The 25,836-nt window shown below is 42.1% G+C and overlaps 3 protein-coding genes across 4 annotated transcripts; 1 reads left to right on the forward strand and 2 right to left on the reverse strand.

Moving 5' to 3' along the window:
- Nucleotides 1-8,235: 8,235 nt before the first annotated feature.
- Nucleotides 8,236-11,121, reverse strand: LOC124035035 (ER membrane protein complex subunit 8-like). Its single transcript, XM_046348440.1, has 5 exons — nucleotides 10,606-11,121; nucleotides 10,250-10,326; nucleotides 10,085-10,154; nucleotides 9,886-9,980; nucleotides 8,236-9,196 (listed from the first exon to the last, which is right to left on the reverse strand). Exons 1-5 carry the CDS (start codon nucleotides 10,816-10,818, stop codon nucleotides 9,037-9,039), a joined length of 615 nt encoding a protein of 204 aa, XP_046204396.1. The 5' UTR covers nucleotides 10,819-11,121; the 3' UTR covers nucleotides 8,236-9,036.
- Nucleotides 11,122-13,023: 1,902 nt separating this feature from the next.
- LOC124035664 lies at nucleotides 13,024-25,436 on the forward strand. 2 transcript variants are annotated; one of them, XM_046349232.1, is made up of 5 exons: nucleotides 13,024-13,103; nucleotides 18,666-18,742; nucleotides 20,513-20,677; nucleotides 23,803-23,934; nucleotides 25,135-25,436. In XM_046349232.1, exons 2-5 carry the CDS (start codon nucleotides 18,667-18,669, stop codon nucleotides 25,269-25,271), a joined length of 510 nt encoding a protein of 169 aa, XP_046205188.1. In that variant the 5' UTR covers nucleotides 13,024-13,103; nucleotide 18,666; the 3' UTR covers nucleotides 25,272-25,436. The 2 variants fall into 2 exon arrangements, with proteins under 2 accessions (XP_046205188.1, XP_046205189.1); XM_046349233.1 differs by having other exon boundaries at nucleotides 13,084-13,117.
- LOC124035665 (histone H3.3A-like) lies at nucleotides 14,310-15,094 on the reverse strand. The gene has a single exon (XM_046349234.1). It carries the CDS (start codon nucleotides 15,067-15,069, stop codon nucleotides 14,659-14,661), a length of 411 nt encoding a protein of 136 aa, XP_046205190.1. The 5' UTR covers nucleotides 15,070-15,094; the 3' UTR covers nucleotides 14,310-14,658.
- Nucleotides 25,437-25,836: the final 400 nt, after the last annotated feature.

The raw sequence follows: 25,836 nt of genomic DNA on the forward strand, positions 1-25,836 counted from the left end.
CTATGGTGACCAGCGAGCTGAGATAAGGGTGGACTTTACCTAGCAGGGTCTTGTATGGCCAGAGACCGTAGATAAAGACCTGTAGAGAGAAACAACACTTCATGTAGCCACCTGAAAAAATTAGATTGTTTAATATGGGGTCGATTCCGACCCGAGTTAAGCGCGCGTAAATGGAACGTAGGCTAATTCCCTTTTTATGCACTTTTCTCTCTATGTGTATGCTGACCTTGATTCTATTCAACCCGCTATTCGTTCCGGCTGGAGAGCTAATAAATGAAGGTGTGACAGAGATATGTCCAATAAGAAAAACCTACTGAACAGTGTTCAATAGGAATGGGGTAATTAACAATGGGATTTAAAAGTGTTTTCTAAAGTCGATTATTATAATTATTATAATTATATTATTATTCATATTAATATTACTAGTATTATTAATGATACCATTAAAAATAACGTTTTGTTTTTTATAACTGCTATTTCCATGATAACTATTTAGTCATCATTATTTTTAATGCTGTTAACATACATTTACATTTAAGTCATTTAGCAGACGCTCTTATCCAGAGCGACTTACAAATTGGTGCATTCACCTTAAGACATCCAGTGGAACAGTCACTTTACAATAGTGCATCTAAATCTTAAAGGGGGGGGTGAGAGGGAATACTTATCCTATCCTAGGTATTCCTTAAAGAGGTGGGGTTTCAGGTGTCTCCGGAAGGTGGTGATTGACTCCGCTGTCCTGGCGTCGTGAGGGAGTTTGTTCCACCATTGGGGAGCCAGAGCAGCGAACAGTTTTGACTGGGCTGAGCGGGAGCTGTACTTCCTCAGTGGTAGAGAGGCGAGCAGGCCAGAGGTGGATGAACGCAGTGCCCTTATTTGGGTGTAGGGCCTGATCAGAGCCTGGAGGTACTGAGGTGCCGTTCCCCTCACAGCTCCGTAGGCAAGCACCATGGTCTTGTAGCGGATGCGAGCTTCAACTGGAAGCCAGTGGAGAGAGCGGAGGAGCGGGGTGACGTGAGAGAACTTGAGAAGGTTGAACACCAGACGGGCTGCGGCGTTCTGGATGAGTTGTAGGGGTTTAATGGCACAGGCAGGGAGCCCAGCCAACAGCGAGTTGCAGTAATCCAGACGGGAGATGACAAGTGCCTGGATTAGGACCTGCGCCGCTTCCTGTGTGAGGCAGGGTCGTACTCTGCGGATGTTGTAGAGCATGAACCTACAGGAACGGGCCACCGCCTTGATGTTAGTTGAGAACGACAGGGTGTTGTCCAGGATCATGCCAAGGTTCTTAGCGCTCTGGGAGGAGGACACAATGGAGTTGTCAACCGTGATGGCGAGATCATGGAACGGGCAGTCCTTCCCCGGGAGGAAGAGCAGCTCCGTCTTGCCGAGGTTCAGCTTGAGGTGGTGATCCGTCATCCACACTGATATGTCTGCCAGACATGCAGAGATGCGATTCGCCACCTGGTCATCAGAAGGGGGAAAGGAGAAGATTAATTGTGTGTCGTCTGCATAGCAATGATAGGAGAGACCATGTGAGGTTATGACAGAGCCAAGTGACTTGGTGTATAGCGAGAATAGGAGAGGGCCTAGAACAGAGCCCTGGGGGACACCAGTGGTGAGAGCGCGTGGTGAGGAGACAGATTCTCACCACGCCACCTGGTAGGAGCAACCTGTCAGGTAGGACGCAATCCAAGCCTGGGCCGCGCCGGAGATGCCCAACTCGGAGAGGGTGGAGAGGAGGATCTGATGGTTCACAGTATCGAAGGCAGCCGATAGATCTAGAAGGATGAGAGCAGAGGAGAGAGAGTTAGCTTTAGCAGTGCGGAGCACCTCCGTGATACAGAGGAGAGCAGTCTCAGTTGAATGACTAGTCTTGAAACCTGACTGATTTGGATCAAGAAGGTCATTCAGAGAGAGATAGCAGGAGAGCTGGCCAAGGACGGCACGTTCAAGAGTTTTGGAGAGAAAAGAAAGAAGGGATACTGGTCTGTAGTTGTTGACATCGGAGGGATCGAGTGTAGGTTTTTTCAGAAGGGGTGCAACTCTCGCTCTCTTGAAGACGGAAGGGACGTAGCCAGCGGTCAGGGATGAGTTGATGAGCGAGGTGAGGTAAGGGAGAAGGTCTCCGGAAATGGTCTGGAGAAGAGGGGAGGGGATAGGGTCAAGCGGGCAGGTTGTTGGGCGGCCGGCCGTCACAAGACGCGAGATTTCATCTGGAGAGAGAGGGGAGAAAGAGGTCAGAGCACAGGGTAGGGCAGTGTGAGCAGAGGAGGATTCAGGAGGGAGGAGAAGGTGGCAAAGAGCTTCCTAGGGTTAGAGGCAGATGCTTGGAATTTAGAGTGGTAGAAAGTGGCTTTAGCAGCAGAGACAGAGGAGGAAAATGTAGAGAGGAGGGAGTGAAAGGATGCCAGGTCCGCAGGGAGGCGAGTTTTCCTCCATTTCCGCTCGGCTGCCCGGAGCCCTGTTCTGTGAGCTCGCAATGAGTCATCGAGGCACGGAGCGGGAGGGGAGGACCGAGCCGGCCTGGATGATAGGGGACATAGAGAGTCAAAGGATGCAGAGAGGGAGGAGAGGAGGGTTGAGGAGGCAGAATCAGGAGATAGGTTGGAGAAGGTTTGAGCAGAGGGAAGAGATGATAGGATGGAAGAGGAGAGAGTAGCGGGGGAGAGAGAGCGAAGGTTGGGACGGCGCGATACCACCCGAGTAGGGGCAGTGTGGGAGGTGTTGGATGAGAGCGAGAGGGAAAAGGATACAAGGTAGTGGTCGGAGACTTGGAGGGGAGTTGCAATGAGGTTAGTGGAAGAACAGCATCTAGTAAAGATGAGGTCGAGGGTATTGCCTGCCTTGTGAGTAGGGGGGGAAGGTGAGAGGGTGAGGTCAAAAGAGGAGAGGAGTGGAAAGAAGGAGGCAGAGAGGAATGAGTCAAAGGTAGACGTGGGGAGGTTAAAGTCGCCCAGAACTGTGAGAGGTGAGCCGTCCTCAGGAAAGGAGCTTATCAAGGCATCAAGCTCATTGATGAACTCTCCGAGGGAACCTGGAGGGCGATAAATGATAAGGATGTTAAGCTTGAAAGGGCTGGTAACTGTGACAGCATGGGATTCAAAGGAGGCGATAGACAGATGGGTAAGGGGAGAAAGAGAGAATGACCACTTAGGAGAGATGAGGATCCCGGTGCCACCACCCCGCTGACCAGAAGCTCTCGGGGTGTGCGAGAACATGTGGGCGGACGAAGAGAGAGCAGTAGGAGTAGCAGTGTTGTCTGTGGTGATCCATGTTTCCGTCAGTGCCAAGAAGTCGAGGGACTGGAGGGAGGCATAGGCTGAGATGAACTCTGCCTTGTTGGCCGCAGATCGGCAGTTCCAGAGGCTACCGGAGACCTGGAACTCCACGTGGGTCGTGCGCGCTGGGACCACCAGATTAGGGTGGCCGCGGCCACGCGGTGTGGAGCGTTTGTATGGTCTGTGCAGAGAGGAGAGAACAGGGATAGACAGACACATAGTTGACAGGCTACAGATGAGGCTACGCTAATGCAAAGGAGATTGGAATGACAAGTGGACTACACGTCTCGAATGTTCAGAAAGTTAAGCTTACGTAGCAAGAATCTTATTGACTAAAATGATTAAAATGATACAGTAACAATAATGTCAATGTTGTAATCAGGCTGACTAGCTCTCCTTCAGGTAAATGAGAAATAAGTCCACTCAGGCTATCCGGAAGGCCAAAGTTAGTTACTTTAAGGAGCAGTTCTCTTTCTGTGAGTCTAACCCCAAGAAGTTCTGGAAAATGGTTAAAGACCTTGATAATAAACTTCCCTCCTCACAGCTGCCCATGTCCCTTAATGTTGATGATGTGGTTGTTACTGACAAGAAGTACATGGTGCTAAAGGAGTTCTGACAAGAAGACCGAGGTGCTAAAGGAGCTCCTGAAACTTGACTCCAAAAAAACATCTGGGTCAGATGGTTTAGACCCTTTCTTCTTTAAGGTTGCTGCCCCTATCATCTCCAAGCCTATCTAAACCTTTTTAACCTGTCTCTCCTTTCTGGTGGAGGTTCCCATTGCTTGGAAGGCAGCCACAGTTCGTCCTTTATTTAAAGGGGGAGATCAAGCTGATCCTAATTGTTTAAGGCCTATTTATATTTTGCCCTGTTTATCAAACGTGTTGGAAAAACTTCTCAATAATCAAATGACTGGCTTTCTTGATGTCTATAGAATTCTCTATGGTATGCAAACTGGTTTCCGCTCAGGTTATGTATGTGTCACTGCAACCTTATAGGTCCTCAATGATGTCACCATTGCACTTGATTCTAGCAATGTTGTGCTGCTATTTTATTGAATTCGCCAAAGCTTTTGATATGGTAGACCATTCCATTTTTGCGTCCCGGCTAAGGAGTATTGATGTCTCTGAGGGGTCTTTGGCCTGGTTTGCTAATTACCTCATTCAAAGAGTGCAGTGTACAAAGTCAGAAAATCTGCTGTCTCAGCCACTGCCTGTCACCAAGGGAGCTCCCCAAGGCTCGATCCTAGACCCCACGCTCTTCTCAAATTACATCAACAACATAACTCAGGCAGTAAGAAGCTCTCTCAACCATTTATATGCAGATAATACAGTCAGCTGGCCCCTCCTCGGATTTTGTGTTAAATGCTTTATAACAAATCTTTGCTACTGTCCAACAAGCTTTCTCTGCCCTTAATCTTGTTCTGAACACCTCCAAAACAAAGGTCATGTGGTTTGGTAAGAAGAATGCCCCTCTTCCCACATGTGTTATTACTACCTCTGAGGGTTTAGAGCTTGAAGTAGTCACCTCATACAAGTACTTGGGAGTATGGCTAGACAGTACACTGTCCTTCTCTCGGCACATATCAAAGCTGCAGGGTAAAGTTAAATCTAGACTTGGTTTCCTACATTGTAATAGTACCTCTTTCACTCCAGCTGCCAAACTAACCCTGATTCAGATGACCATCCTACCCATGCTAGATTACGGAGACAAAATGTATAGATCGACAGGTAAGGGTGCTCTCAAGCGGCTAGATGTTCTTTACCATTCGGCCATCAGATTTTCCACCAATGCTCCTTATAAGACACATCACTGCACTCTATACTCTGCTGTAAACTGGTCATCTCTGTATACCCGTCTCAAGACCCACTGGTTGATGCTTATTTATCAAACCCTCTTAGGTCTCACTCCCCCCTATCTGAGATTCCTAATACTGCCCTCATCCTCCACATACAGTACAACACCCATTCTGCCAGTCACATTCTGTTGAAGGTCCCCAAAGCACACACATCCCTGCTTCGCTTCTCTTTTCAGTTCACTGCAGCTAGCGACTGGAACGAGCTGCAACAAACACTCAAACAGGACGGTTTTATCGCCATCTCTTCATTCAAAGACTCAATCATGTCAGTTGTGGCTGCTTTGTGGGATGTATTGTTATCTCTACCTTCTTGCCCTTTGTGCTGATGTTTGTGCCCAATAATGTCTGTACCATGTTGTGTTGCTACCATGTTGTTGTCATGTTGTGTTGCTACCATGCTGTCTTGTCATGTGTTGCTTCCTTGCTATGTTGTTGTCTTAGGTCTCTCTTTATGTAGTGTTGTGTTGTCTCTCTTGTCGTGATGTGTGTTTTGTCCTATATTTATATTTTATTGATTGATTGATTTTTAATCCCAGCCTCCGTCCCCACAGGAGGCTTTTTTGCCTTTTGGTAGACCGTCATTGTACATAAGAATTTGTTCTTAACTGACTTGCCTAGTAAAATAAAGGTTAAATAAAAAATATAAAACATATTATTTGTGCTATAATGGCAATTAACGATTCCTTTTTGTCTACAGATATGCTCTATTCCGATTTTGTCACAATTCCCTCATTATTCCACCACCTTTATGCCCTAGGAAACCATGAATAAGGTCAAGTTAACCTACCGTTTCCTAGTGGAAAAAGCATCTACTTAATTTTTTCCCCATAGAAATAACAGCATTCTCCATGCACTGTAATTCATCAACTGATAAGAGCTATTGATCAGATCTGGGTAAATGAGTAATCCGTTTGGTGAAAGGGATGGTAACTAGACAGCAATTTTTTGTATATGATTTTCCCTTATGATCCTTGGAGACTAATGTGAAACCAGTCAAGTAGAAGCAAACAAAAAAAATCATATAAACACGAACAATTAAATAGGCTACAAATGGCTGTGCCGTTATTCAGAATTGTAATTGTGTGCCCTCACAATTTAAGTGGATGAAATGTGGAGACCCAAGCTACTGGCTTCTGTAGGACTGAAACTGCCGAGTTGATGTATACGCTTTAGAATGTTTCAATTATATACCCGGAGTTTTCTCAATTTTATTTCACAATTTGTATCATGTTAAATATTAGCCACTATCAGGACCCACCATCAGTAATACCCAAATACATTTACAACTGTCACTTTAGTGTTCGTTTTCTTCCATTTGATGTTGTTATATTTTGAATCATTCCATTCCATTTACCTTTCTTTCCTGTCAAGCCTGTGTAGTTATTCCTGAGGGTCGCTAGCATAGTAACAGAAAGGTTGCAAGATCGAATCCCCGAGCTGACAAGGTACAAATCTGTTGTTCTGCCTCTGAACAAGGCAGTTAACCCACTGTTCCTAGGCCGTCATTGAAAATAAGAATTTGTTCTTAACTGACATGCCTAGTTAAATAAAGGTCAAATAAATAAAAAATTAGTGGATCATATTAGGGTAACCTTGTGCTAAAGTGTGGGACATGTAGCCTATTAGAATAATTATGGAACTCGGACCACACATACCCATTGTCATATAGTTCCATGATTAGTGAGGATTAGGGTAGATTAATAGGACTGTTCTTCAACACTTACTGCCTGCTTTTTCCCACATTCCAATATTTAGTGGTTTAAACTGGATTTTGACAACTTTCAAGATGAAACAAACCACTATTTTCGATTCATCAATATATTTTGTGCATAAAGGCTCTCCAAACCTGTTTTATTAATGAGTCATACATACTTTCCTAACCCTAAAATCTACCAGTTGGTGCTGAAATGGAGACGAAAATATCCATAATATTTACATCTTTCTTTCATTGACCCCTGTATTCTGAGCCCCTTCTCTCTATGTTTCCTAGTATGTCTACAACATTCTAATTAAAGGTACACCATATTTAAAGGGATGGGTTAAGATAAATGTACTATAAATCCTATTGAAGGAAAACTCCACAAGAATATCTGTTGGCCAAATGTATTCAGTACATGCAAGGGAATCCCCTCAAATGTTCTACTGCTTAATCTCCTGTTGCACTTATAGAATGTTAGTTCAAAAGTATTGTGGAGCTCCTGCACCTAAATATAAACAGTAATGGCACCCAAAACGAGTATGGACATCTATTTCAGTCCAAGCACTGGGTAAGTCTGATTACTAACTACTGAGAAGTGCTTAGGAAAGGCGTGTGTACATTTCCTATCGGAATGGGGCCCTAGGGTAGTAGTTCCATCATGTTCTCAGGTTATGGAAAGGCCTTCGGGGTATGTGCTCTTTCAGGAATCAGTTTTTCACCATACCATTTGTCATGGCCCCTTACTTCAACCAGAGATCGTTTAGAATAAACTTTTCTATACCGTTTCAGCTTCTATATCTTGTCTTGATGCACCCTCATAGATTGGAAAGTATTTCCCGAGTGGTGCAGCGGTCTAAGGCACTGCATTGTAGTGCTTGAGGCATCACAACAGACCCGGGTTTGATCTCGGGCTGTGTCACAACCGGCCGTGACCGGGAGTCCCATAGGGTGGTGCACAATTTGCACAGCGTCGTCCGGGTTAGGGGAGGGTTTGGCTGGGGGAGGGGTTTTACTTGGCCCATTACGCTCTAGCAACTCCTTGTGGCGGGAAGGGCGCCTGCAGGCTGACTTCAGTCGTCAGTTGAACGGTGTTTCCTCCCACACATTGGTGCAGCTTGCTTCCAGATTAAGCGGGCGGGTGTTAAGCGAGGTTTGGCGGGTCATGTTTCGGAAGACGCATGACTTCACCGTTGCCTCTCCCGAGCCCACTGGGAGTTGCAGCAATGAGACAAGGTCTAAAAGGGAGGGGGGAAATAAATGGAAAGTATTTTCCATTAATATCCACTGTATGCTGTCTCAACCCAAAGTGATGGAACACTGCATCCTAAATTTAACACTCAGCTCATTCAGCGCTGGAGTAAGGGAGTGATTTTAGAAAAAGGCATTAAAAACATGCACAATATCTGAAAAGTTACATTTTATTTGTACATTCTGTTGAAACCATTTTTTTTACAAAAAGGTTTAATATATCAAAACCTCAAATTATTTTATTTAGATTTATCTTAATCCAACCTGAAATATATCATTAATGAATCAATCATAATAACATGGATATGTTTTTATCCCGAGTGACTTACAGTTTATTACCTATCCAATAACATAATTTATTTCAGCAATTAAAGTAAAGAATCAGATCATCTTTTAACAAATAAATACTAAGCTATCTCTTATAAGAAAAACAGGAGGAAAACAGTTCTCTGAGAATATAAACATTAAGACTTAATAGGTAGTGAAATAAAACAACATATCTTGTTGATTACAATTCTGTAATATTTCAATAAGTCACATCTCAGAACAATAATTGATGTCTATCATCTCTGTAACACTATTTCTGAAGAACCTAAAGTATTCAATAAGTCAAAATAAATGATATTCAAGTTTCCCTACCATTCAGAATTACACATACATCTTCATTAATTATTAGCATACAAAAACCATGAGAAAGAAAATTAACACGTTGCATTGAATGACATCAAGGTCTTGATCCTCCCTACTACGGGATCAAAGATCCCAATGGTACCTGTGTCCTGCTTGCCCATAAAAATAGACTGGCCAGTGCTCCAAAAGCTCTCTTCCATGTGAGAGCAATTCACTAGGAACAAAGACTTAGCTTTCCTGCGCTACAGTAGTATTAGCACATCCAACGCCGTTTTGGCCGCAATGCATTTGTCTAGTGCAGTGCAGTCACTCGACTGGGAGGCTTAGCACAGGTGCAGCACAGACTTGTTGATCTCAGGGTTGGTCCAGTCATTCCTGAGGTCGTCTAGGTGATTGTCGAAGTCGATCAGGCTCTCGTAGGACCTGCCTTCCAGCAGAGCCGACGTGATCTTCTGAGCCTCACACCAGTCCTCAAAGCAGTCTCTGGAACACACACAAACCAACACTCCAGAACCTCAGCTCCACCTTCAAGAATCACAAATCAAATCGCATTTGTCACAAGTGCCAAATATAACTGGTGTAGACTTCACCGTGAAATGCTCGCTTACGAGCCCTTCCCAACAATGCAAAGTTTAAAAATAAAATAGTAACACAAGGAATAATTTAAAATACACAAGAATGGAGCAATATACAGGGAGTACCAGTACCAGATTAATGTGCAGAGGTATGAGGTATTTGAGGTAGATATGTACATGAAGGCAGGGTAAAGTGACTAGGCATCAGGATAGATAATAATAGTAAAATAAATATCTACCACACTAGGTTCTATTTCACGAACAGATATTGACATAGTGTACACCATGTAGTTCCAAATCTTTTTCTTTGGACAGGAATAAGACACCCATCAAGAAATGATGCTTCCACAAGTCTAAAACTGCTGCAGTGTTGCAATGCGCTATGCAAGGCTGACCATATAATTACACATTAGAACTCATTTTTGATCCAATCAGTGATTTTATAGAATCTCTGAGAGGTCGACAGCCTGTGTATATGGTATAGCTGTTAAGACTGTCAAATGTCTGCATGTCCAAATCTTTTTGGATAAATGGCTGTTCGGTAGCTTTGATATATCTAGCCCACATTACATATTAGGAAAGCTCATGAACACTTACGCATTACAGTCCCTGCATTTCCACTTGTTTTCATGGTGGTCATAGATGGCTAATATGGGCTCATAGCAGCCCATGGTGAATCTGGTGCTGTCCACCTGAGGAACACAACATTATTAGAGATACAGTGGTCAGTGTAGATCTTATGTGTGAATTCAGTAATGTGGCAGTTCTGATACTGGACGGCTAATAGAGGATTTACCATAATCATTGCTGCTTCGCTGAAGTTCTCTGCAATCCTGGCCCCAACTTTTTCAGCAAACTGGTTAGGTCTGTGGGAGTCAAAAGAAGACAGAGTACATTGTGTACCATATCAACACAACTCTCCACAGAGCACGAAAGGGATCCTGTATCAACATCTTGTTACCTGAAGTCCTTTGTGCGCTCGTTGGCTTGGTAATACCCAGCTATGACATACTTGTTCTCTTTACACCACGTGTCAATCTGGATGTGGGGAAAGAAAAAAATGATTAGCTTGTTTGACTAAACTCATCACCACTGTGAAGGAAGTTTCTGATAAACTCCACCAATGGAGAAGTTCATCAGACACTTCCTTCACTATGATGTTGCGTTTAGCTTGACGTGTCAGCAGGATTGACAGCTGTTAAATGCACTTCTACTTCAACAGGCCCAGTAACTTGCTGTGGTGAACATGCAGTGGAGTAACATGAACATTTTTGAAACATGATGTGAATAGAAGATAAAGACGATCAATTCACTCACCAATGTAAGTGCCACTTCCAGCATAGGTGCCAATGCAAGTGTGCCGTGGAATAGTGGTATACAATCCACACAGAGGATTGGAGTGGAGTGGCTGTCTTTTTTCTTCTCCTTCTGTTTCTCAGCAACCAGTAATCCGTTCACGGCGCAATGAGGATATTTAGCAGCATGCAAAAGCATCTTGCAATAAGCCTGAGTTGTCAATTTAATACTCATTCTTATTTCGAGATAAACACTAAACTAGCTAATTGTATAAGGATGGTCTGGAGACTGCTAGCTTGACAGCTAGCCAACGGATATCATACCCGATACAACAGAGAGACAGTGACAGCTCTGCCAGGTTGACTACGGTAATCGAGTCTCTTATAACTAGCTACCTACATAAAGGTCACTTTTCGTGAATGTTACAGTGAATTAATGTTGTATGCTGGTCACGACGGTAACGTTATACCCTACTACAAATGAACGCTGCTTGGCTTCTCTGGTGGTTTGCACCGGTACTATACTACACACACACACACACACACACACACACACACCGCTGTGAAACAGGCAAGAATAAGTAAGTACTTCTGGGTCACGTATATTTGGAATCCTTCAGAATAAAAATCCAGCCCTGTATACTTTGTAAATTAATAACTAGGGCGAAAATTATGGAAAATGTGCACAATTATCGATATATTGTATACTACTTATCATACAAATAATAATTTAAAGTAATTATATTAGACATTGTCATTTATTTGTTGATATGTTTATTTTTAAAGCCTAAATGTTTTTTTTGTGTGTACTCATTTATTGCACCTTACAAAAGTATTTGTACATTGTGTCACAGTAAAAGGGGGTTCCACTCTACTCAGGAGCACTTTTTGTTTCCAAATACACCGAGTTTACACGCAGAGGAGTGTTGCTGTTCCTTTTGGCGGCACTTAAAGAGTGGCCCGTCATCTTAAATCCAATCGTTTTTTCATATTGGACATACATATTGTACCTATATGTACATTGTGCCACAGTAAAAGGGGGGTCATTCTACTCAGGAGCACATTTAGTTTCCAAATACACAGAGTTTACACCCAGAGGAGCATCACTGCTGATTTGGTGGCCTTTAAAATGTGGCCCATCAACTTAAATCCAATGTCTAATATGAAAAAACTGTTTGATTTAACTTGATGGGTCAGCAAATGAGCAGTGACACTCCTCTGGGTGTAAACTCTGTGGATTTGGAAACTTTGAGTGCTCCTAAGTAGAATAGATTGTGTACTACTATGCAAAAAGAAAAACGTACTGAACAGGGTTCAATACGAATGGGTTAATTAAGAATGGTATTTACAAGTCTTTGATTATTATAATTATTGTAATATTATTTAATATTGTTATTACTATCAGTATTAATAGTAACATTATAAATAATATTTTGTTATTTATTACTGTTCTTACCATAACTATTTAGTCATCATTAGTTTTATCTCAATCTCTTCATTCAAAGACTCAATCATGGACACTCTTACTGACAGTTGTGGCTGCTTTAAGTGATGTATTTTTGTCTCAACCTTCTTGCCCTTTGTGCTGTTGTCTGTGCCCAATAATGTTCATACCCTGTTTTGTGCTGCTATTATGTTGTGCTGCTGCCATGTTGTTGTTGTGTTGCTACCATGCTGTGTTGTTATGTGTTGCTGCCATGCTATGTTGTTGTCTTAGGTCTCTCTTTATATAATGTTGTGTTGTCTGTCTTCTCGTGATGTGTGTTTTTGTCCTATATTTTTTATTTAATATATTTTTAATCCCAGCACACGTGACTGGCAGGAGGCCTTTTGGTAGGCCTTCATTGTAAATAATAATTGTTCTAAACTGACTTGCCTAGTTAAAGTTAAAAGGTTAAATAAAATTATTTGTAATGCTGTTAACAATCATGTCAATGCTATAATATTATTTGTGCTATAATGGCGATTAACTGTATTATTTTTTCAAAAAATTATAAGTGTGCTAACATTTCCTCATAAAACGTTACGAATTTCAACCGTTTGTATTATTTTTCGCCATCTTCATTGAGAAACTTTTACTTTAAATGAAAATCTCCGAGGTCAAGGCCTTATTCTTGCTAGGTCTTGCTTATTCTTGCTGGCGGAACGAAGGTAGCACACACCCGGGTTGAATCCCACACCATATGGCAGGCCAAAAACACCATTTTGGTTCATCTCAGGGCACACCGCGTGACAGGAAGAATGACAATGCTGCGCAACATGGTAGCAAATGAAAACTAGTTTCGCTACATTGTCGTAAAAGTTCAAGTTCAAATTCAATTGCACAGCTAAATGAATCACCACGCACATGATTTTACAAATACATTTTAATATGTATATAATAGTGTGAGTATGACCGATTGACCATATGACCGATTGACCTTCCATAGTTTCCCATAATCCCGCGCTAGCTACGTAATTTCCGGTTAATGACACTTTAAACCTTTATGGTTTTTGGGAGCGTCGGCGAAACGAGAACAAGTAAGAGATGTCGGGTGAATTTTCTAAATTATTAGACGTCTGATATACAGCTATCATATAACATATTATATCGTTTTTAAAGAAGATAAATATGCTACATATGTGCTGTGTAATCAAAAATGGATTTGTCAATGTTTCCGAGAGCGGAGTGAAGAGATGTGACATTGAAGAGAGAGGCAGACAAGACAAGGGGCAAATAGGCAATGGTTGGCTAGGCTAGCTAGCTTCCTAGCTAACGTTAGTTAAGGTGTCATTTTCCTGTATGTAGTCTGTTTTTGTGGGTATTCCTCCTCATAGTAATGTGTAGTGTTACTGGATTTTAGACCGGAACAGGAATATTACACCATGTTGGATGTCTGCCATGTATTTGACCTTGTGCCAGTTAGCGATGATTAGCATTGTTAGCTATCGTTTGAACCAATGATTTGTATAAACCCTGGATGCCTGAAGGGGCGCAGTATTGAGGTCACTGCGCAGTCATCATGGTACTCCTCAATTGTAAAACAGATTTTTGGAAGCAATAGAAATGCATTTATTAATTTCTATGTTCGTTTTTGACACGTTCATTCTATTAGACACCTTCATGCATACTTTCACATTTAGCGCGAAACAAAAAAACAATTTCCTAAAATTATATATTTGTTTAGTACTAATGTTACTGTCCCCAGTACAACACTGAATATACATAAAATGTTGTCCTTGAAACAGTATTTAAATTAAATGTAGAATTCCAATCATTCCTATGGCTGAGTGCTCCTACCTGTGAGTGCCAATATGGCCGACCGGTGGCTTCAAAGCATCTCAATGACCATTACATAGGTTGCAGTCCAAAAACAAAAAAGACACACTATCCCCTCAGCACTCAAAGTAAGTGGACACTTCTGATGTATCATGACGCCTGACAAGTACACTTTCAGGGCAATCACCTTTGTGAGAATTCTGGATGTTACAAATGTCTACTTTAAATAATATAATAAATAATAATATATGCCATCCAGAATGAACAGGAAATCAAAACCAGTAAGAAAAGGGTATCACAACCTGAGAAAGGAACTAAAATTGTACCTGGATAAAACATGGGAGAAATACACAAACATTACGCTATATATAGGCCTTTGCCTATATGTTTTGAATCAATGTCATTTATCAATTTCAGAACAGAATTAACTATTTGTAAATGCATCCTGTAAACAGAAACACTAGTTGTAAAAAAACTAATGAAAGGGTACATGTAAAAAAAAAATGCATGTCTATCAATTAGAAAAGCCTGTTATAATAATGTAATAGCATTGTCAATAGGAGAAAATGCTTGCCCATGATGCTTCATGCATTCACCCTTTGCTGTGCCGATTTGCACACACATTAAAGATGTGACTCCAATCAGCTTCAAAACAGATACATGATACAAAGTACCCTAAAAGTCTTCTGCTAAGAGAACTAAGGGGGACAAGACTGCACACTACTTTTAACACATCATTGCTCAAATCAAGCTACTTAAGAGGAAAAGTGGGAAGGGAGGGAAAGACAGCCTGCGACACGTAAATTAGAGAGGCATCTAAGCACGCTCCCCACGGATACGATGGGCCAGCTGGATGTCTTTGGTCATGATGGTGACACGCTTGGCATGGATGGTGCACAAGTTGGTGTCCTCAAACAAACCAACAAGGCATACCTCGCTGGGCTCCTGCAGGGCTCCAATTGCTGCACTCTGGAAACGCAGGTCAGTCTTGAAGTCCGGAGCAATTTTTCTCACCAAGTGCTGGAAGGGCAGTTTGCGGATCAGCAGCTCAGTGGACTTCTGGTACTGACGGATCTCTTGCAGGGCCACCGTACCTGGCCTGTAGCGATGGGGCTTCTTGACCCCACCAATAGAAGGGGCGCTCTTGCGGGCAGCTTTGGTGGCCAGCTGCTTACGTGGGGCTTTGCCTCCAGTAGATTTATAGGCTGTCTGCTTGGTACGGGCCATGGCTCCTACAAATCACCTTTGATACAACAGACTAGAGGTCGACTGATTTAATTGGAATGGCCGATTAATTAGGGCCGATTTCAAGTTTTCATAACAATCGGAAATCTGTATTTTTGGGCGCCGATTGAATTATTATTTTTTACACCTTTAATAAATCTTTATTCAACTAGGTAAGTCAGTTAAGAACACATTCTTATTTTCAATGGCGGCCTAGGAACGGTGGGTTAACTGCCTCGTATAGCGGCAGAACGACAGATTTTCACCTTGTCAGCTCGGGGGATTCAATCTTGAAACCTTACAGTTAACTAGTCCATTGCTCTAACCACCTGCCTCTCATTGCACTCCACGAGTAGACTGCCTGTTACGCGAATGTAGTAAGCCAAGGTAAGATGCTAGCTAGGATTAAACTTATCTTATAAAAAACAATCAATCAATCATAATCACTAGTTAACTACACATGGTTGATGATATTACTAGTTTATCTAGCGTGTCCTGCGTTGCATATAATCGATGCGGTGCGTATCGTTGCTCCAATGTGTACCTAAGCATGAACATCAATGCCTTTCTTAAAATCAATACCACAGAAGAATATATTTTTAAACCTGCATATTTAGCTAAAAAAAATCCAGGTTAGCAGGCAATATTAAAACCAGGTGAAATTGTGTCACTTCTCTTGCGTTCATTGCACGCAGTCATTGTATATGCAACAGTTTGAGCTGCCTAATTTGCCAGAATTTTATGTAATTATGACATAACATTGAAGGTTGTGCAATGTAACAGGAATATTTAGACTAATGGATGCCACCCCTTAGATAAAATAAGGAACGGTTCCGTATTTCACTGAAAGAATAAACGTCTTGTTTTCGAGATGATAGTTTCCGGATTCTACCATATTAATGACCTAAGGCTCGTGTTTCTGTGTGTTATTATGTTATAACTAAGTCTATGATGTGATAGAGCAGTCTAACTGAGCGGTGGTAGGCAGCAGCAGGCTCGTAAACATTCATTCAAACAGCACTTTTGTGTGTTTTGCCAGCAGCTCTTCGTTGTGCGTCAAGCATTGCGCTGTTTACGACTTCAAGCCTATCAAGTCCAGAGATTAGGCTGGTGTAACCAATGTGAAATGGCTAGCTAGTTAGTGGGGTGCACTCTAATAGCGTTTCAAACGTCACTAGCTCTGAGACTTGGAGTGGTTGTTCCCCTTGCTCTGCATGGGTAACGCTGCTTCAATGGTGGCTGTTTTCGTTGTGTTCCTGGTTCGAGCAAAGGGAGGAGCGAGGACAGGGACGGAAGCTATACTGTTACACTGGCAATACTAAAGTGCCTTATAAGAACATCCAATAGTCAAAGGTTAATGAAATACAAATGGTATAGAAAGACATAGTCCTATAATTCCTATAATAACTACAACCTAAATCTTCTTACCTGGGAATATTGAAGACTCATGTTAAAAGGAACCACCATATGTTCTCATGTTCTGAGCAAGAAACTGAAACATTAGCTTTCTTACATGGTGCATATGGCACTTTTACTTTATTCTCCAACACTTTGTTTTTGCATTTATTTAAACCAAATTGAACATGTTTCATAATTTATTTGAGGATAAATTGATTTTATTAATGTATTATATTAAGTTAAAATAAGTGTTCATTCAGTATTGTTGTAATTGTCATTATTACAAATAAATAAAAATAATCGTCCGTTTAATGGGCTCTTTTTTTGGGGTCCTCCAATAATCGGTATCGGCGTTGAAAAATCATAATTGGTCAACCTCTACAACAGACAATGTTAAAAATATGAAACTCGTCTCGTGTCCTTATTTATTGCGTTGTTCACACCTGGAAGGAAAGATTTTTAAACGGACTGCCCTTGCCCGGGAAATTCCTCACTTGTTCATCCTGCGATGATTGTTTTCAGCCACTGTATCTTGTGGGTGCTTTATATGCGCTACAGTCAATTATGATTGCATGTCTACCTATATTGACTATATAATTATGAATTTATGCCTACTGTATGATAGCTATTAAATTAATTATCTAACTAACGTTAGCCTGCCTAGCTGGAACTTCTGAAGAAGGAACATGTTTTATTTCTACAATTTCCAAAAGCTAACTAAACAAAAACATAATTACTTTTATGAGATGTGTGTGTATGCTGTTATGCATTAGTAGCACAATTTCTAACCTTTTTACATTAGTTTTTACTTATACTTGTATGTTGACTTCTCCATTGATGTTGTTTTAAAGTTTTGGCTGACTTAGCGGATGTACAATTGTCGCAAATTGAATTATGTGGAGTTTCAGGCCCGGAGTGAACATAATTGTACACTCGCAAACTCGACTAAAAACGAGTGCTGAGGGGCTTATGTTGCAAACTTCCCTTGCTTGGCTAATCATTTGGACCGCCCGTCAAGATGGTGACGGGATTCCCCTAAGGGCATAAGGCAAGGGTACGTGGACGAGGATGTCTTTTTATGAGTTTAAACCGCAACCACCATCTTGACGGGCGGTCCAAATGATTAGCCAAGCAAGGGAAGTTTGCAACATAAGCCCCTCAGCACTCGTTTTTAGTCGATTTTAGAAACTCCCCATATTTCAATTTGCGACGATTGGTTTGAACCAATACCTGGGCTTGAGGAGATGATGAATATGATGACATTTCCTCTGAAGTCCAGATCCTTCAATTCAAAGTCCCATTAACCAGTTCTGCAAATGTTATGTCAAAACGTTCAGTACTCAACAATATTTGGTGTTTCATAGAGCAACTATCATCATTACTGCTGTTACTCATGGTTTGTACTTTCAAAAAAAGGTTAAAGTAAAAACACATTCTTGTTGACCCTTTTTGGAAGTGCATGCCATGAGTAACATCAGTAATAATGATAGTAGTTCTGCGAAACTCCATATTTTGATGAGTCAAGATTGCATTTTTACATAATTAAAGTTTGCAGAGCTGGCTAATGGGACTTTGAACTGAAGGATCCTGGGCGTCGGAGGAAATCTCATATTCATCCCCTCCACAAGCCCAGGTACTAGTTCAGCTAACGTTAGCCTAGGTTGAATATAACAACTCATTATTTTCAACATAGACGTTAGCTAGCTATCTATTAGCCTGTCTAATGTTACCATTGAAATGTTTGGTTAATGTAAGCTTGAAATGTCCACTGCTGATGGATGGCTAGTTATGTTTAGTTTGCTAGGCAACTTCCTAGCATAGACATTTTAGCTGGGTAACTTCATCTAGGTTATCGTAGCTAGCTAGTTTTTCCTATTTTTTGCCAGTTCTGTTTCTTAGATTTTTATTTGTTACAAAAACTGGTTGCTAGCTATGTGTGCTTGGGCAGTGACCATAACTAGTTGCTAAATGCCAGATTAGGGAGGCGTGCAGTTTCATAAATTATCTTGTTGCTATTTTTGACAAATTGATTAAGAATAAAACTATTTTACAAAGACCTGATGGCTAGCCGCTAGGCTATAGTTCCATGTCATCAGAATAACCTCTTTGAGATTCGTTGGTCAGTAATGGTTTGTTACATTAGTAGCTAGCGATATTCATTTTTCATCAAGGGTTTTCTCATACATGTTATTTTCTTTCAGAATGCTGACCACCAGAGCCCTTAGCCTTGTTGGCAAACGTGCCATTTCCACATCAATCTGTGTACGTGGGGGACATGGTGAGTGACTGTTGGCAGCACACACCACATACTTGACCTTCATGGTATGGACCTTTAAACCACCATCTGTAAATTGTACCTACCACTAAAAAGTTGGCACACAAACAAATGTTAACAATGGATAAAATACACCACCACCAGCATGGTTTGGAGATGTACAGCAATCAGACAATACCAGTTTATTGTAGAATTAGAGATTATTTTTTTTAGGTAAACTGAAAAAGCAGTTATGCGGCTCCCAAAAGCACACAATCAAATCAAATCACATTTATTTATATAGCCCTTCGTACATCAGCTGATATCTCAAAGTGCTGTACAGAAACTCAGCCTAAAACCCCAAACAGCAAGCAATGCAGGTGTAGAAGCACGGTGGCTAGGAAAAACTCCCTAGAAAGGCCAAAACCTAGGAGGAAACCTAGAGAGGAACCAGGCTATGTGGGGTGGCCAGTCCTCTTCTGGCTGTGCCGGGTGGAGATTATAACAGAACATGGCCAAGATGTTCAAATGTTCATAAATTACCAGCATGCTCGAATAATAACAAGGCAGAACAGTTGAAACTGGAGCAGCAGCACAGTCAGGTGGACCTGGGACAGCAAGGAGTCATCATGTCAGGTAGTCTTGGGGCACGGTCCTAGGGCTCAGGTCCTCCGAGAGAGAGAGAGAATTAGAGAGAGCATATGTGGGGTGGCCCGTCCTCTTCTGGTTGTGCCGGGTGGAGATTATAACAGAACATGGCCAAGATGTTCAAATGTTCATAAATGACCAGCATGGTCGAATAATAGTAAGGCAGAACAGTTGAAACTGGAGCAGCAGCATGGCCAGGTGGACTGGGGACAGCAAGGAGTCATCATGTCAGGTAGTCCTGGGGCATGGTCCTTGGGCTCAGGTCCTCCGAGAGAGAGAAAGAAGGAGAGAATTATAGAATGCACACTTAGATTCACACAGGACACCAAATAGGACAGGAGAAGTACTCCAGATATAACAAACTGACCCTAGCCCCCCGACACAAACTACTGCAGCATAAATACTGGAGGCTGAGACAGGAGGGGACAGGAGACACTGTGGCCCCATCCGAGGACACCCCCGGACAGGGCCAAACAGGAAGGATATAACCCCACCCACTTTGCCAAAGCACAGCCCCCACACCACTAGAGGGATATCTTCAACCACCAACTTACCATCCTGAGACAAGGCTGAGTATAGCCCACAAAGATCTCCGCCACGGCACAGCCCAAGTGGGGGGGTGCCAACCCAGACAGGATGACCACAACAGTGAATCAACCCACTCAGGTGTCGCACCCCCTGCAGGGACGGCATGAGAGAGCCCCAGTAAGCCAGTGACTCAGCCCCTGTAATAGGGTTAGAGGCAGAGAATCCCAGTGGAAAGAGAGGAACCGGCCAGGCAGAGACAGCAAGGGCGGTTCGTTGCTCCAGAGCCTTTCCGTTCACCTTCCCACTCCTGGGCCAGACTACACTCAATCATATGACCCACTGAAGAGATGAGTCTTCAGTAAAGACTTAAAGGTTGAGACCGAGTTTGCTTCTCTGACATGGGTAGGCAGACCGTTCCATAAAAATGGAGCTCTATAGGAGAAAGCCCTGCCTCCAGCTGTTTGCTTAGAAATTCTAGGGACAATTAGGAGGCCTGCGTCTTGTGACCGTATTTGCACATACACATATTTGCTAAGCAGGTCCCATGCAGGTTTGAATACACGTATTTACTGGTTGTGTGTGTCAGTCCTATGTAGTAACATGGTGAGTTTCCTGCAGGTGTTGCCAAGGTAGACGACTACGCTCTCCCAGCCTACTTTGACAGGCGGGAGAATCCCCTCCCAGACGTCCAGTTTGTGACAGAGCTCAGTGCAGTGCAGAAGTCCTTAAAGGAGAAGGAGAAGGGCTCCTGGGCTACACTCTCCAATGAGGAGAAGATTGCATGTAAGTGGTTTTCACCTTGTTGTTGAATACTTGACATTCGTCTCTCTTTTTTTTTTTGCTTATTCAAAACAAGAAAGAAGTATTGTTTGCCTATCTGTTCTGTTAGTGGGGATATAATGATTCACCGATACGCGTCGGTCCCCGGTTCAAATGTTTAAGAGTGCATCTGTCCTTGGGAGCCCAAACCAATCCATATGTAGCATGCATCGGTAAGAACCAATGAAAATGTTACAAATCGGTTCACTCATGTTTATTACGTCTTTTTTTTGTTGCCTTATTCTGAAAATACATTCTGTTTGAATTGATGCGTCCTCTCCTTCAGCCTATGACACTTTTATGCATGTAACTGCATGTGATATTGATCTACAAGTCCGATAACCGCGCAGTGCGGGAGACTCAGCTGCTCGCGCTAACGAGAGGTAGGGCTACCCTATCCCTGTTCTAATATTCATAGGCAACATCTGCACAGCACCTTCAGCATTTACATGTTTTTAAAATGGCTTTTACAATATTAAATTGGTTTCCCTCAATTAATAAAACCTATGTAATTTGCTGGGTCATTTAGCTAGGCTTCCATCCAATTGGAATATTCTCAAATCTGCATAAAAACCATATGCAGATTTTTGTCACACAATTTTCCATCAAGTTGACCTGTTGAGGATAAAAGGCTGGCGTTGTGCACATAAAAATAGCGTTTGCGGTTAAATTCCCATGTACTGAATAGAAAATACAAGATAAATGGGTTTCCACTGCATTTTCAACTCTACTGATGGTTTTCTCCCAAAAAATGTTGTTATATAGTGAGTGTACCCTCTATATGCGCTGTAGCCATCAGGTCGCAGACACTGTGGGTATAGCCTACATTAGATTATTATGGACAAAAGAGATTATTTTTGTCACGGCAGCCAAGCATCAACGATCATGTCATCAGAATAAGACACTATTTATTGGGAGGAAGCATCAAGCTCATCACCTGCACTTTCACCACCCTGTGAAGTTCACTTATTTCATCTGTATCCTAATAAACTGCATGCTTTCCTGACAAGTCCTAATGTGGGAGGATCACACGTCATTGCGTGACACCAGGTTTACTTCGGTATACTGGTTATTATGTAGCAGTATTTATTAGAGGGGTAAATATAAAGATTATGTTCAGGCGCCAGGCAGGTATTAACCATGCCGAAAGGACAAGAGTAGAATAGAGAGAGTACCACTACCAGATCCACACACATCAGCAGAAGAGACTGCCTAGAGTGTAGCCTGTTTCCCAGATAGCCAGTGGAGAGAAGACACACCATATAAACCCATGTCACAGCACAGGGGTAACCCCACCAATAATACCTCATACAATAATAATAATGGCAGAACAATTGAACGGCAACTTCATAGAAACAATTTACAAGAAAGAACCCAGTCATCAACAGAGGATTTGCAATAATCTGTATGAAGGTGGGGGGTGCTCATAGACAAAACAAAGGCCTTAAAAATGTCCACAATCGTCTCGGCCACATGTCACTAGTACACCCCACCTCAATACAGTTCAAATAACAATCCTCAACTTACAAGCAACCTCACTTTTAACTAAAATGTCCACCCAAATACTTCTGGCAGGGCAATAATAGTCCAGCTCTAATGAACATCAATGGGAAGTGCATTTGAAAAATAGAAAGTAAGTTGCAGGGTAAAGCACTGGAACAAGAGAGGAGAGGAAGAGAACGAGAGAGATCTTGGCTGTGGTCTTCAGGCTTGCCGGTGTGTACTGTCTGACTGTCTGATTTGTTGGTTTGAATGTCAAAGCTTCGCAACAATGTTGCTACTAAACCATGCGATCCATAACCGGTGCGGTCCCAAACGATAACAACCACGACCTAGAGCTGTCACACCGATGATTGAGTTAAATACTTTATAAACTACACACTGCAAATAAACAAGGACGTCTGCAGCATAGCACACACAATCAAACTGTCACTCCAACCAAGCGCTCCTTCCCAGAGTGCTGAAAGAGCTGTCTTTATTTCCTCCTTTCTTACTGCTGATGCGCTCTTAGTGTCAGCGCACGCACGGTGAAGGCTCCGTACAGGATTTCGACACAATTATATCAATATTTGCTCATTAAAGCGTTTCCACTGACATTTCAAGCATAATTCATTTACAGACCCTAAAGGATCACACCTTGTCTATTTTGTTTTGTCGACATTTGGAAAGTTTACTGACAAATTTTTTGGGTGTCTAACATGTACTTTACTTGCATTAAAAGGTTGGATGGAAACCTGGTTTTTGTTACCAAATGCGCTGTTGGAAATAGTTTGACATGTGGAGCTCTGTGGGCTACCGGAGTGGACATAACTCACATCTTGCTGATTGCACATCTAACTGCTGATTAGGGTTTTTCGATTGCCAAGTTCACCATGCAAAATATTATTGTTCTGCTTTAAACAGTTAATGGATTTGGTCATTTTTACATGAACATGGTAAAGGAGTATTTCATATCAAGGACGGCAATCATTTTCGCCAGCCGCACTGGTCAGAACGGGAGAAGAGAGTCGCACTGGTGCCAAACTGTCAATAACATTCACTTTTGAGACAGGTGAAATCAAAAGCTGGGTTATATTAATTGGCCATGTATATAAAAGCTAATTTCTTAAGATAAATCTATACATTTTACTAGCTCAAAATGTATCTGGTATATGACAGGTTATAGTAGCGTGGGGACAAGACATAAATTGCCCCCCCTAATCTGATGCTCAGTCTGCCCTATGGATCAACTCACACATTACACACACGGCAGAAATACTTTTCTATCATACAGCAACGACAAGCCATGGTTCATTCACTCAGCTCAGAGAAGTCAGCTCAGACAGATCCAACTCAGCTCCTGAGCTCCATCACTATCAGATATTCATTTAGAATGGAAATGAATGTGTTCATGCCCTTGTTTATCGCATCGACTCATTCCACTAATTAAATCAAATCGTTTCAATCTACAAATATCGTTCCTGTATCGGAACCCATATATCTAGATGCATATTGAATTGTGCTTGTAAGGAGAGATACACATCCCTACCCGTTAGTTAGGCTGTGTTAAATGTTATCTAACAAGTCTTGCATTTTCTTTTTACCAACAGTGTACCGTATTAGCTTCAAGCAGAGCTTCGCAGAGATGAACGAGGGCACAAAGGAGTGGAAATCGGTTATCGCAGGAATGTTCTTCTTTATTGGCATGACAGGACTGGTTGTCCTATGGCAGAGGAAGTTTGGTATGTCTTCTAATAAGAAAAGGAATGGGAACATTTATTGTGGATGGAGTCTGTGATAATTCAGTTGTAATATACTGAACAAAAAATATCAACGCAACAATTTCAGATTTTACTGAGTTACAGTTCAAATAAGGAAATAAATTAGGCCCTAATCTATGGATTTCACATGACTGGGTAGGGGTGCAGCCATGGGGGGGGGCCTTGGAGGGCATAGGCCCACTCACTGGGGAGCCAGGCCCAGCCAATCGGGATGAGGTTTTCCCCCAGAAAAGGACTTTATTCCATACAGAAATACTCCTCAGCACCCCCCACCCTCAGATGATCCTGCAGGTGAAGAAGCTGGATGTGGAGGTCCAGGGCTGGCCTGGTAACACATGGTCTGCGGTTGTGAGGCCGGTTGGACATACTGACAAATTCTCTAAAACAACATTGGAGGCAGCTTAGGGTAGGGATGGATATTCAATTCTCTAGCAACAGCTCTGGTGGACCTTCCTGCAGTCAGTATGCCAATTGCAGGCTCCCTCAACTTGAGACATCTGTTACATTATGTTGTGTGACAAAACTGTACATTTTAGAGTGGCCTTTTATTGTCCCCAGCACAAGGTGCACCTGTTTAATGATCATGCTGTTTAATCAGCTTCTTGATATGCCACAACTGTCTGGTGGAGGATGATCTTAGCAAATGTTAAATGCTCACTCACAGGGCTGTAAACACATTTGTGCTAAAAATTTGAGCGAAATAAGCTTTTTGTGGGAAATTTCTTGGCTATTTTATTTCAGCTCATAAAACATGGATCCAACACTTTACATGTTGCGTTTATATTTTTGTTCAGTGTGTGTTGATGTTCATCATTTTTCCACCCACCTGTTGAAAGCCACAAGTCAGCATTATTTTGCAATGAGATGGATATACAATATTATTTTTCGACATACTTATACAAGATATTATTTTACATCATTCAAATACTGTATTTGGCCATCAGTGCCAATTCCAATAAATGTGTTGCGTGTCTTCTCTGCCATTGTATTTTCTCAACCATAATTGGTATAACTGACAAGCAACCAGGTTGCTATTGTGAAACAGAATGTTCTGAATGATGATTACCTTGGTAGATAAATGTTCAATACAGACTATTAAAGAATATATGTTCATGGGTGAACTTTGAGGCAGAGCCTAACAAGCTGTCTGTCTCGCTGCAGTGTACGGACCTGTCCCCCCCACCTTTGAGTCAGAATGGAAAGAGAAGGAGTTGCAGAGGATGCTGGACATGAGGATCAACCCGGTGGAGGGCTTCTCAGCCAAATGGGACTATGAGAACAAGGAATGGAAGAAGTAAACCAACCATCCAGAGGACCACATTACATACCATGACACCAACAAACGTACAAACATACCAATTCATGTATGTATCTATTGTCCACATTACCTCAGTACGTTTTGGAAGGCCTCTTCCTCTTACGGTTATCATGTATTATAGAGCAAAATAAAGTTTCTATGTTTACCCAATAGTGTGTCTCTACTTTGCTGTTATACTACCATGACACCGGAGGAGTATGCCCTACATGTCAGGTATATGTTGTTATTCTACCATGTGGTAAAGGGTTAAATGACACTGGAGGAGTAGGCCCTACATGTCAGGTATATGTTGTTATTCTACCATGTGGTAGAGGGTTAAATGACACTGGAGGAGTAGGCCCTACATGTCAGGTATATGTTGTTATTCTACCATGTGGTAGAGGGTTAAATGACACCGGAGGAGTAGGCCCTACATGTCAGGTATATGTTGTTATTCTACCATGTGGTAAAGGGTTAAATGACACTGGAGGAGTAGGCCCTACATGTCAGGTATATGTTGTTATTCTACCATGTGGTAGAGGGTTAAATGACACTGGAGGAGTAGG

Source organism: Oncorhynchus gorbuscha, linkage group LG05 (assembly GCF_021184085.1).
Source record: "Oncorhynchus gorbuscha isolate QuinsamMale2020 ecotype Even-year linkage group LG05, OgorEven_v1.0, whole genome shotgun sequence".
In the NCBI taxonomy this organism is placed as follows: domain Eukaryota; kingdom Metazoa; phylum Chordata; class Actinopteri; order Salmoniformes; family Salmonidae; genus Oncorhynchus; species Oncorhynchus gorbuscha.